Genomic DNA, 14,245 nt, shown 5'->3' with positions numbered 1-14,245 from the left:
TTATTTATATCAAAAAAAAAAAAGTTGTGTGTGTTTTTATTATACATCCAGTTGGTGTTAAGCTTGTAGACGATTCCAACAAAATACACGTCTTTTCTCACATTTCCTTTTATACACTTCTCACACAGAAAACACACAGTATCAGTATGTATATATCTTTGAAGCGGCATGGGCTTAGCATCCATCTATTTTTTCATTCCATCTCTTCCAATTCCTCCCGCAAACATTTCCCTGTAACCAAACATTACATTCCTATAAACAATGTCGTCCGCCAATACTGGAGGTATCTGGTAACATCATGAATCTAAACACCCCAGTACACATAAAGATATATATACACTTTAGATTTGTGTGACATATTAAGATTTTAACTTGTTTGACAATTGATAAAAAATAAATGTATAGATATAATCTGTTATTTGCCATTTTTTCATCTATTTTTGTGATTGCAGCCGGCAGGGCTGCTCCCGTGACTTCTGGCAAGAGAAAAAGCACTGCGGATGAAGTTGGAAGTAGCACCAAAAGAGTAGCGCTTGAACTCTTTCCTACTCATCCGAAACAAAATGAGCTTAATATTCAGTCCTTTGCAAGTTTGGTAAACAGAGGTCTTGATGACGATACCAACGTGCAATCAGTACCACAGGAAACACAAGAAGATCCCTTTGACATATTATTCAAATCTGAGGTGGGTTTACAATGTATAGCTAGGTTAGATATTACAATAATGTTGTAACTCATAGTTATTTTTTACATAATGCATATGCAGTATGAGAAAATGAGAGAAACTTGCAAGCAGTACTTGAATAACAAATGCAATGACTTACTGAAGCAAGCAGAAGAACAAGCATCCCGGATATGTAGGGAGAAAGACATGAAAATCGCTCATATGAAGAGTACTATCTCTTCTATCCAAGAACAGTTGGCATCTCAGAATGAGGTTCTAAACAACAGAAACATAGAGTTGGACAACAGCAGGAGGAGAAGTATAGAGTTAGAAAAGCAGGTAGCAAACAACAAATCTCAGGCCGAGTTTTGGAAAGAAAAGGTCCAGCGGGTAGAAGAGATGTTGGCGAATGCCACGGTGTGTAGGCAAAGCCAGGCCCCTTGCTGCGAAGAGGAGGAAACGGCATCTTCCTCTGTGGGGGAGACAAAGGAATGAAGGAGGTGAAGGGTACAATTGTACCCTGAAATATTGTTGGGAGGGCGACATTGCACTTTTCTATATGATGCATGTGCAATATTAATGCTAAAAAAATATGTTGTAATACTAAAAAGTGATTTTTATTGTGACATTTATAAGTGTTTGTATACAAAGAAACTTTTATTTTTATGTAGGTGCTTAGTATTTTATTATCTTGGTCATTGCACATGTACAAAAGATCAAGTTATAAAAATTTATCATATTTATTTACAGAAATTTAGCTTAACTTTCAAATTTAAATAAATTACGCAACATGAGTAAAATTAATGATATGCATTTGTGTAGGAATATGAATATGCATTAATATTTATTTTAATTTTAGTCCAATAGTTCTTGAACATGTCGTATTCGCTTGAGTCATATTAAGTAAATCGGCTATATTTAGTATACGAGCGGCTAAACTCGACCGAAAACGGTCAAATTTGTTTTTCACCTAAAATTTGAAAATCTCTCCCAAAAAATTGAATTTTTGGAAAAATTTGAAATGTCCACATAGTATATATTTCAACCGTATATGGTTAAAAATATTGTTCTAAATTCGACCGAATGCGGTCGTATTAATGAGAACCAGTTTTTTTTAAAAAAAACTTGCCGAAAAATTATCAAATTCCGGTGAGTTTCAAAACATCAGCCCGCCATTCCGATAACTTCTTACCAAATTAAACACTCCAAACTGACTATTACTACAAGAACTCGTAACTGACTATTATTACTTCAACGTGTACACATTGATTTATTCAAATCAATGTTTAACAAAACAAACAAATAAAATATGTTTAGAATTAAACCCAACAATATGTACATGCTCTAAGTGATAATATTGAAATAGTTATAATTTTTTTTTCCATTTTTCTTTCTATAATATGGAAATGGTTACAATTCCTTTTTTTTAATTGCTAGTTAAATACATTTACACACCAACATTGTGGTTGGTTCCAACTAACCCTGACCTGAGTAAGTGGAATTTTTTTAATTTTTTTAGCACATACATAGCCATAAAAGTTTTAATAAACCTAGGTACATTTTAAGTAAACAAAATCTAGTTAATTTCTCTTGTAGTTGGACACAAATAAGGTATAGATATTTATTTTGATCTCCGTTATTAATTAAACCTTATGTGGTTTTAAAAGAGTTGCAAATAGCACACTTAACCATAACCATCCCACACAATTTTAACCTCCTCTCATGGCCCACCAACAGAAAGACACATAGCCTCCTCCTCTCATGGCAAGGGGACTGGCCTCCCGACTCATATACCATAACATCTCTTCTGCACTCGTGGACTTTTCTTTCCAAAGTTCGGCCTCATATTTGGAATGCACAATCAGATTTTCAAGCTCGACGTTTCTCCTCTTGTTGTTATCCAACTGTGTGTTTTGGTCAATCATTGTAGTTGAGTTAATGGGAGCACCAAATTTTTTAGCATATACATAGTTATAAAAGTTCCAATAAACCTAGTTACATTTTTATTTAACAAAAATTTAATTAATGTCTATTATAATTGGACTGGAATTAGACATAGATATTCCTACTAGTTATTTATTAAAACCTACTTGGGCTCAAAAGAGTTGCAAATAGCACACCTAATCATAACTAGCCCACACACTTTAACCTCCTCTCATAGCCCACCAAGAGAAGACAGAGACATAGCCTCATCGTCCATATCATCATCCTCTTCAAAGCAAGGGGTCTGGCCTACCGGACTCATATTCCACAACACTTCTTCTGCACTTCTGGCCTTTTCTTTCCAAACTTTTGCCTCAGATTTGGACTGCACTACCTGCCCTTCCAGCTCTATGTTTCTCCTTCTGCTGTTGTCTAACTGTGTATTTTGGTTGTTTATCAACTCATTCTTAGAAGCCAACATTGGTTGAAGAAAAGATATTTTACTCTTCATACGAGCCATTTTCACATCTTTCTCCATACATATCATCGAGACTTGCTCATCTACTTGTCTCATTAAATCATTGTACTTGTTATTCAAGTAGTGCTTGCAAGATTCTCTCATTTCTTCATACTGCATGCACAAGTATAAAAATAACTTTTACTTTTACAAGATTTGTTATAATAGATGTGATTTAAAAAGTACGAAGAAAAAATACAAAGCTTTTTATAAAAAAAAAAAATTAAATGAAAATAAATATGGAAATTACAAAAACTGAAATTACGCATAAACACACCTGAGACTTGAATAATCTATCAAAAGGATCTTCTTATGTTTTCACCGGAACTAATTGAACATCTGTTTGGTTATGACCACTGTTTAGCAAACTTGTGAATAAGTGAATATTACAAGGAGAATAAATCCTATTGTGACCATGATTTGAATCATGATTAAGTGCAGGGGATTGGGAAAGATTACCTAATTCATTATGAGTAGGAAAGAGTTCGAGGGCTAGTCTTTTGCTGCTGCTCTTAACTTGGTGAGTATTCTTTCTTCTCTTCTGAGAAGAAGCCACATCAGCATCATCATTTCCCACTGCAGTCACCCAGTCACCAAAATCAGTGAACTAAATGTCAAAAAATAATGAGTTTACATATGTTTTTTTATCGAATGTCCAATAAAATAATATGTTGGTATATCACACAAATCTAAAGTGTATAGGTGTGTATGCTTGCCCTGGCGTGCTTAAATTCATAATTTAACTAACCTCTAGTGTTGGTTGACGACATTGTTAATTTATAGCTAGGGATATAATGTTTGCTTATGGAGAAATGTTGGCTCAAGAATATATGAAATAGAAGGAAGAACAATCAAGAGATAGATGGTTGTTACACTGATAAGGCTAATATATATATTGTTTTTTTTGTGTGTGAGAAGTGTACAAAATGAGTGATAAGTGAAGAGAAGCGGCTTACTGTTGAAAAGGCACATCCCCGTTTGTTTGTTAGGTCAAAAATTGAAATTTAAGTTTAGAGTTTTATTAAATTTGTTGGCTTCTTTGATTTTTCTTACAAATTTTATTTTTGTAAAAAAGGTTCAGAATTATACTACAATAAATCAAAATTTGACCTCACTAGGCCCATGCAACTTTTTATCAGAATATGGTGTGAAGTTATTGAAACCATAAATTGTATTCAAATTTGATATGATAGTTTGTATTCGAATTTAAATCTAAATTTAGTATTACCTTATCAAGTCATAAAAAAATCTCATATATCACATTTCATTTGTGATCCTAGGTCCATAAACATTGCGAGTAAAGTTGGGGATAAATAATTTGTCAAGTATCATATATAATATATTTAGTAATTTAGTTCTTGGGCCAATGATAAAATTTATAATTTAGTTGATCCATCTCTCATGTGTGATGTATAAGAAAATGTGGTTATAGTAGAATGAGACTTTGACATAGTAGCTCTACAAAATTTGTTTTACACATGTTCTTACAAATGCATAATAACGTATTGGCTGGTGAGAGCTCAAATTTTTTTTAGGTTGGGCACCCTTCATAACCTTAATCCATTGTCTTCACAAGAGAAAAGTGGTGTCTTCGCATTCTCACCTGGACGTTGCAAAACATCTCTTCTTCCTTGTGGGCCTTTTCTTTCCAATATTGGGACTGAGATTTTTAGTTTGCTACCTCCTTTTTCAATGTTATATTTCTCCTCCTATTTTTGTCACTTTTGTCAAATTATGTGTTTTTGTTGTTTATCACCTCATTTGCTGCTATTTATTTAGAAATGCATCAAATTATGTAATATGCAGTTTAAGTTTAGTAACTAGAAATTGAGTAACTTGAGTTCTACTCTAACATTAAAATTAATTTTTTTAAATCTAGTAATTTAGAAATAGCTATATGTGTTAGAACCAAACTGATGCGATATGAATCAGAGTAATGATAATCGTCTGAAAATGCAACTGGGATTACTTGATATAAACTGAAAGCATTACAGGGATAATAAAGAAAGCAACTAACGTCTATGACACCTAAAAACCATGCCACACTCCTGATTTATCTACATGAACTCCTAACTGACTATTACTACTTCAACATGTACACGTTGATTTATTCAAATCAATATTAAACAAAACAAACAAATAAAACATGTTTAGAATTAAACCCAACATGCTCCCCCTTAATCTAAACATGTTCCAGATTCTGAACTCCAAGTAAACTCCTCATCTGTTCAAATTTTGTTGCGGGCAAGGCCTTGGTTAAAATATCTACTCGTTGCTTGCTAGTTCTGAGGTGCTTGATTAGATCAAACCCTGCTCAACACAATCTCTTATGAAGTGATAACGCACATCAATGTGCTTACTCCTACCATGGAAGACTGGATTTTTGGCAAGGTCTATAGCAGATTTATTATCGATATAAAGAACAACTGGACCGGCCTTAACATCCATGACCTGACTTAGCACTCTCTGAAGCCATATTCCTTGACACGCTGCAGTGGTAGCAGCCATAAACTCTGCTTCACATGATGACAAGGCAACACATCGTTGCTTCTGCGAGACCCATGTAATCAAGCTTTCGTCGAGATAAAAAGCCACGCCACCTGTATTTTTTCGATCCTCAACACTTCCAGCAAGATCAATGTCAGAGAAACCAGATAGTAGATAGTTGCCACGACCTTTTGTGTACACCAAACCATAGTGTAAAGTACCCTTCAAGTAGCGACAAATCCGTTTGATGGCGTTCAAGTGCATAGCAGTGGGCCTTTACATATATCGACTAACTATACCCATAGAATAAGCGATATCAGGCCGAGCATAAACCAAATAACGTAATCCTCCCACTATACTTTTGTACTGAGTCGAGTTTACAGCTTCTCCATTCTTGTCAGCATCGATTTGCAGCTTTAATTCCATAAGATACTTGACTGAATTGCATTCACTTAAGCCAACTTTTTGTAAAACTTTCTTTGCATATGTCGTTTGCTTGATCTGAATGCAGCCACTTGCTTGTTCAACCTCCAAACCCAGATAGTACGAAAGCTTTCCTAGATCAGTCATGTCAAATTCATGTCTCATCTCCCCTTTGAATTTGACAATGGCTGAAATAGTAGTCCCTATAATAATTAGGTCATCAACGTAAACTCCCACAATTATGAAATCATTTGCAGCCTTAGGAGTATAGACAACATGTTCGTAAGGACATTTGATAAATCCTAGACGAAGCAAGCATTTATTTAATTGAGAATACCATACTCGAGGGACTTGACATAAGCCATATAGTGCTTTTAAAAGTTTGTAGACCTTCGCTTCGTGCCCTGGTTTGACATAGCCATTTGGTTGAGAGACGTAGACCTCTTCGTCAAGTACTCCATTGAAAAATGCCGATTTAACATCGAGGTGTTGAACCTCCCATTCTTTTTTGGCAGCAAGGGCTAAGATAAGACGGACTGTTTTGAGGGGAGTGACAGGAACAAAGACCTCAGTGTAGTCAATACCGGGCTGTTGAGCGTATCCTTTCACCACAAGGCGAGATTTATGCTTAATAACAGCGCCAGATGTATCCCGTTTCAACTTGAAAACCCACTTAAGGTCAATGGCTTTGTGACCATGTGGTAAGTCCATGAGTTGCCAAGTGTGATTCTTTTCGATAGTGGCAATCTCGGTATCCATAGCTGCTCTCCAGGCCTCATCTTTAAGGGCTTGATCGAATGTAACAGGTTCATTGATCCAAGATAAAAGTAACTCTTCTTCGAGCTCAACCACATCAGTTGTGTCATAGATGTCCGTAAGGAGCCTGAAACGCTGTGATCACAATCACTGGTAGTAAAACTCAAGGCAAGGTTAGGAGTGACTGACTGAGGAGTGACTGAGCTGAGAATGGAAGTGGCATTTCTGGCATATCCCTGGTCATCTCGGGGTCAGATTCAACATTAAACTCAGGAATGTCAAGTGTGATGGTTGGAGAGACTTCTTTCACTGGAGAACTCTGCTCTGTCCAGTCCCAACCTTTTGTTTCATCAAACACGACATCTGGGGAGATATGAATACGACCTATGGTTGGATCGTATAGGCGATAAGCCTTTATACCTGCTGCTCGTCCAAAATACACCAATAATTGACTTCTATCATAAAGCTTACGAGTGAAAACAGAGGGTATATATGATAGAAAGCCAAATACTTTCAAGTCAGCAACACTCGATTTTTGATCAAACCCCACTTCATGAGGAGTCATGTGACAGAGCACGGGTGGGTAATTTGTTAAGAATGTAAACAGCATGTGTGACTGCCTCTCCCCAGAATAGGGCTGGTACGCTTCGTTCTTTCAACAAGCTCCGTGTCATGGCTGCCACAGTACGATTACGGCATTTTACAACACCATTTTGTTGTGGTGTGTAGGGCGTTGTATAGTGTCTGAGTATGCCTGAGTCAACACAAATTTTTTCAAAATCTCGAGAGCAAAATTCCCCTCCACGGTCAGTCCGAAAAACTGCACAGTTTTCTTGCCATTCTCGACTTAACGTTTAAACCTTTTAAAACAATCAAGGGCTTCATCCTTAGTTTTCAACAAATAGACCCACATCATACGACCAAAATCATCAACTAAAAGCATGAAATACTTATTACCAACAGGGGTGGGTGGTGAAATTGGACCATAAAGGTCACCATGTATCAGTTCTAATACATGTTTAGCAACAAAATTTGAATGAGGGAAAGGCTTACGCTACTGTTTCGATAAAAGGCATCCACTGCATAATTCTTTTGGCTGGCAGATTGCAGGGAAATCGTATGCCATATTGTTTTGTGCCATCAGTTGCATTACTTTAAAATTGACATGCCCAAGCCTTGAAGTCCAGAGCCAAGCCTCCTCTTCTGCCTTTGTTAACAGACACACTCCTTTACTAGTTTCAATTGTTGGATATATATATTTTAATCTAAAACATATTCTATGAAATATGGAAGTTGTTCGCTGAATGATTTGATATTCTGTTAGTGAAGTGATTGTAGGAGAGTTGATTCACTAATAAAGTAATGGAGTGATTATAGGAGTCTGGTAGAATTAGTGTGCGAGATTTTAGCATTCTCTGGTTACTTGCTTTCTATATATGTATTTGTATCTCAGACTTGGTTTAATAAGAAATACGAGCAACAGTTTCTTGCATACAGCTTTTACATCTTTGCACTACTGTTATTATCATTTGCTAAATCTGTATTCTACACGTGGTATCAGAGCCTTGAACCTGGTGGAATCTGAATTTGCTTTACAATGGAGACGACAGCCAAACAAAAGGAGAGTTCTTTTGGACTTAGTTATCCAATGTTGACAAAGACCAACTATGCAGCATGGGCGTTAAAAATGAGGGTTTTTATGCAAGCTCATGGTGTGTGGGAGGCCATAGAACCTAAGGAGACTAAAGATGGGAAAAGTAATGTTGAAGACAAGGTCGACAAACGAGCTCTCGCAGTCATCTATCAAGGAATATCGGAGGAACTACTGATGTCAATTGCTGAGAAGGGTACGGCGAAGGAGGCTTGGGATGCCATTAAAACTGTGAGTTTGGGAGCAGATAAGGTCAAAAGGGCAAGAGCACAAACACTCAAGGGGGAGTTCGAATCCTTGCAGATGAAAGAAGCAGAACAATTGGATGATTTCTATGTAAAATTGAACAACTTGGTGACTAACATTAGAGCGTTGGGAGAAAAGATGGAAGAAGCGTATGTGGTGAAGAAAATGCTCAGGGCAGTTCCCTCCAAGTTCTTACAAATCGTATATGCCATTGAGCAGTTTGGGAATCTGGAGGAGATGTCAATAGAAGAGGTCATGGGTTCGCTCAAAGCACATGAAGAAAGGCTTCGCGGACAATCTGAGACAAGTCCAGGACAACTACTATTGACAGAAGAGGATTGGATAAAGAGGGAAAGGAACGATGGAAAATTGCTGATGACTCGAGAAGAGTGGTTAAAGAAAACCAATAGAGAGGGAGCCAGAGGTGGCACTGATTTTAAAGGACGAGATGGGAATCGGGGAAGCAGAGATAGAAGCAAACTTAGATGCTTCAATTGTCAAAACTACGGGCACTTCGCATATGAATGCCGTAAGCCTCGAAGGGATGTAAGGGACGTACAAAGAGAAAGCAACCTGTCTAAAATTGAAGAAGAAGAGCCTGCACTCTTACTTGTAGAGTGTGGAAGTAGTAAATCAGAAATGATTATGCTGAATGAAGAGAAAGTGGTTCCAGAACTGAAGGCAACAGATGAATGGCGAGAGTCACAAGTCTGGTACCTCGACAATGGTGCCAGTAATCATATGACCGGGCAAAAAGGAAAATTTAGAGATCTCGATGAAAATATGACAGGGGTGGTGAAGTTTGGAGATGGCTCTACTGTTGACATAAAGGGAAAGGGGACGGTTACATTTAAGTGTAAGAATGGAGAAGAGAAGCTACTACGAGATGTGTATTTCATACCAAAGCTGCGAAACAACATCATAAGTCTAGGACAGATGTCTGAAGATGGCAACAAGGTAGTTCTGGATGGGGAACATTTGTGGATCTATGACGGAAGAGGGAGACTCCTGATGCGTGTGAAAAGATCAGTCAACAGGTTATATAAAATATGTTTGGAAGAAATCACATCTATGTGCATGATAGCAAAGACTGAAGAGAACACTTGGTTATGGCATACAAGACTCGGGCATGTGAATTTTCAGGCCTTAACTCAAATGTCAAAAGAAAGAATGGCGTATGGTATACCAGTTTTTGTGCAACCAAAGAAGACATGCGAGGGGTGTCTTATGTCGAAGCAAGTGAGAAAGGCATTTCCAAATCAAACCACTTACCACGCCAAGAAACCATTGGAATTAATACACGGAGACATATGTGGACCGATATCTCCACCAACCCTTGCCGGAAACAGGTATTTTTTCTTATTGGTTGATGACTATACTCGTAAAATGTGGGTATACATGCTAAAGGAGAAAAGTGAGGCCTTTGATGCGTTCAAAAATTTCAGAAGTCTAGTTGAGAAAGAAATCAACAAACAAATAAAGATGTTTAGAACAGATAGAGGAGGAGAGTTTTGTTCGAGTGAATTCACGAATTATTGTGAGAAAGCTGGCATAGCTAGACAGTTCACTGCTCCATACACCCCACAACAAAATGGGGTGGTCGAGCGACGGAATAGAACGGTTGCAGCAATGACCAGAAGTCTGTTGAAAGGAACAAAATTGCCTGCCTTTATGTGGGGTGAAGCAGTTCGTCAATCTATCTATCTTCTCAACAGACTGCCTACGAGAGCTCTTTCAAATATGACGCCTTATGAAGCCTGGAAAGGTAAAAAACCTAATCTTGAACATGTACGTTTATTTGGGTGCCTTGCATATATGAAGATACCTCAGGTCCATGTCAAGAAGCTGGACGATAGGAGTAAAGCTGTTATATATTTGGGAAAGGAGCCGGGCACAAAAGCCAGTCGTTTGTATGATCCAATCACTGGGCGATTACACGTTAGCAGAGATGTGATATATCAAGAAAATGAGGTCTGGCCATGGGAGAAGAAATACAAGAATGATGAGGAGGTGAAATTTCCAAACTCGTACATTACGATAAGTACAGATTCATTAGAGAATGAAAATCCAGAAAATGGGAGTGAGGCAGAAAATGGGAGTGAGGCAGAAAATGGGAGTGAGGCAGGTACACCTATGCACACACCGGTGCATACACCTGTGCACACGCCTATGTCCAGTAGTGTGCATACGCCTGTGTCTAGTCAGCTTGGCTCATCAGCTAACTCTACTACAGAAGATAAAAGCGTGAGTTCAATAGCATCAGATGTAAGCAGCGAACCGAGAAAGCTTAGATTGTTGAGTGATATCTATGATGAAACAGAAGAGATAGAGATTGATGAGGAGATGCTTATGCTATCAGCTGAGGAACCTTCATCTTATGTTCAAGCTGTAAAAGAAAAGGAGTGGAGAAGTGCCATGGAAACAGAATTAAGCTCGATTGAGAAAAATAATACGTGGGTGTTAACTGATCTACCACAAGGACATAAAGCTATAGGCTTGAAGTGGGTCTTTAAAGTGAAGAAGGATATGAATGGAAATGTGACAAAGTACAAAGCACGACTGGTGGCCAAGGGGTATGTTCAGCAGCAGGGGATTGACTATGAGGAAGTCTTTGCTCCCGTCACAAGAATGGAAACAGTGCGTTTAATCTTGGCATTATCAGCAAAATATGGGTGGGAAGTACATCATATGGATGTAAAATCAGCCTTTCTGAATGGGGATATTCAAGAGGAAGTGTACGTGTTGCAACCTGAGGGATTTGAAAAGAAAAATCAAGAGCATAAAGTATATCGTTTGTTGAAGGCTTTGTATGGGCTCAAACAAGCCCCACGAGCTTGGTATGCGCGACTGAGGCAATGTTTGGAGAGTTTGGACTTCGAAAAGTGTCCATATGAACATGCTGTCTATACTAAACGAGAAGGCCACGAATTCTTGATAATTGGGGTGTATGTTGATGATCTTTTGATCACGGGGTCGAGTGCGGAAAATGTACAGAAGTTCAAGGATCAAATGATGAAAGAATTCGATATGAGTGACTTAGGAAAGCTCTCATATTATCTTGGTATCGAGGTAAATCAGAAGCGTGGAAATATAGAACTGAGACAGACGGGATATGCAAAAGGACTGCTAAAGAAGGCTGGCATGTTGGGTTGTAATCCAACACGATATCCAATGGAACCCAAGGCACAGCTGAGTAAGGATGATACTGGAAAAGCGGTTGATTCAACAGCGTATAAGAGTTTAGTGGGAGGGCTGAGGTATCTAGTACATACCAGACCCGATATATCGTATGCAGTAGGCATGGTAAGTCGTTACATGGAGAGACCGACGGTGCAGCATCTGAATGCAGTTAAACGGATTCTACGTTATGTGAGTGGTACACTAGAGTATGGCCTGTTATATGCCGAGAATTCTGGGAATCATCTTTTATCTGGCTACTCGGACAGTGACCTTGGAGGTAATGTGGATGATCGGAAAAGCACGAGCGGTATGGCATTCTATTTGAGTGAAAGTCTGGTCACCTGGGTATCCCAGAAACAACGATGTGTTGCTCTTTCTTCCTGTGAAGCAGAGTTTATGGCTGCAACAGCTGCAGCCTGTCAAGGTATTTGGCTCAAAAATTTACTGGGTAAGATCATGGATGTGAACATTGGGCCAGTTGTACTCTATATTGATAATCGGTCAGCCATAAACTTAGCGAAAAATCCAGTGTTCCACGGAAGGAGTAAACACATAGACCTGCGCTTTCATTTTATCAGAGACTGTGTAGAGAAGGGAAGAATTGTCATTAAATATGTTGGGACTGGCGAACAAAGGGCAGACATTCTGACCAAGGCATTATCTACTGCTAGATTTGAAAAAATGAGGGAACTATTGGGTGTTAAGAAGCTGAACAAATATGTTTCAGATTAAGGGGTAGTAATGTTGGATATATATATTTTAATCTAAAACATATTCTATGAAATATGGAAGTTGTTCGCTGAATGATTTGATATTCTGTTAGTGAAGTGATTGTAGGAGAGTTGATTCACTAATAAAGTAATGGAGTGATTATAGGAGTCTGGTAGAATTAGTGTGCGAGATTTTAGCATTCTCTGGTTACTTGCTTTCTATATATGTATTTGTATCTCAGACTTGGTTTAATAAGAAATACGAGCAACAGTTTCTTGCATACAGCTTTTACATCTTTGCACTACTGTTATTATCATTTGCTAAATCTGTATTCTACATCAATATGGATTTTGTAGTGACGGTTTGCAGATCTTTTCACATGCATCAAGAGACGTCCACAGCTGTCATAAACCCACAAGCTTTCCCCGTTCAACACCACTCGATTTCCTTCTTCTGAGAGTTGTCCCAAAATGATAATGTTGCTACGCAATGTCGTTATATAGTAGAATCCGTGGATTGTTCTGTTCTCGCCATTTTTACATAATATGTTGATTATGCCTTTGCCCTCAATTTGTGCTAGCGACCCGTCACCAAATTTCACCTGTCCTCGCATTGACCTGTCCAAACTTTCAAATTTTTCACGACACCCAGTCATATGGTTACTCGCTCCGTTCTCGAGATACCACATATTGTCTACTACCTCCTTTGTGAGCAAAATCACACCGTTTGTTATTTCATTACTCATTGCCACTAGGAGGGCAAGTTCATCGTCAGTGGTTTGTGCCAAATTTACTTCTCCACGGTGCACTTTGTCCTTCTTTGGTTTTCTACACTCGGCAGCAAAATGCCCATATGCTCCATAGTTGAAATGCTTTACTTTACTTCGATCGATTCTGTCACGACCTCCCTGGTTATCCCTTCCACGAAAACCATTTCCACCTCGATTAGATCTTTCCAGCCACTCTTCACGTGTAAGTAGAAGCTTCCCACTATTGGCTTCATATTTTGACCACTCTTCTTCAGTCATGAGTAGTTGTTGCCCTTCTTTGCTCTTACCTTGTCTCGAAAGACGTTCTTCATAAGCTTTCAACGAGCCAATTACCTCCTCAACAGACATCGTTTCTAAATTTCCAAATTGCTCAAGGGCTGAGGCAATTTGTAGAAACTTTGTTGGGACTGCACGTAGAATTTTCTTCACAACGTACTCCTCTCCAATTGATTCTCCAAGTGCCCTGATCTTCACAACCAGGCCATTCAATTTCAGACAAAAATCATCCAACTGCTCCGACTCATTCATCTTTAGCGACTCAAACTCAGCCTTGAGAGTTTGGGCCTTAGCTTTCTTCACCCTATCAGCACCTAAGGACGCCATTTTAATGGCTTCCCAGACTTCTTTGGCAGTTGTACGCTTCGCTAGTGTCAAGAACAATTCTTCTGAGATCGGTTGATAGATTATCGCCATTGCACGTTTATCCGCCTTGTCCACAATGGCTGCTTTTGGGTCCTTGGGAGCTACTCCTTCCCATACGTTTTATGCCTGCAAATATACTTTTATTTTCATAGCCCAGGCAGTATAGTATGTTTTTATTAGCATTGGGTAGCTAAGTCCAATTTTCCCGTCTTTGCCTTTGCCTGAGTTTGCCATTGTTGCGTGTCTCAGTAGTATAATTCTTTAGGTGTTTATATT

The 14,245-nt window shown here is 38.4% G+C and overlaps 1 protein-coding gene across 1 annotated transcript; it reads right to left on the bottom strand.

Annotated features, from left to right (window-relative positions):
* Positions 1-12,871: 12,871 nt before the first annotated feature.
* On the bottom strand, positions 12,872-14,020 carry LOC141701481 (uncharacterized). The gene has a single exon (XM_074505124.1). It carries the CDS (start codon positions 14,018-14,020, stop codon positions 12,872-12,874), a length of 1,149 nt encoding a protein of 382 aa, XP_074361225.1.
* Positions 14,021-14,245: the final 225 nt, after the last annotated feature.

Source organism: Apium graveolens, unplaced genomic scaffold, assembly GCF_009905375.1.
Source record: "Apium graveolens cultivar Ventura unplaced genomic scaffold, ASM990537v1 ctg3907, whole genome shotgun sequence".
Taxonomy (NCBI): domain Eukaryota; kingdom Viridiplantae; phylum Streptophyta; class Magnoliopsida; order Apiales; family Apiaceae; genus Apium; species Apium graveolens.
This window is presented reverse-complemented; position numbering and strand designations above follow the sequence as displayed.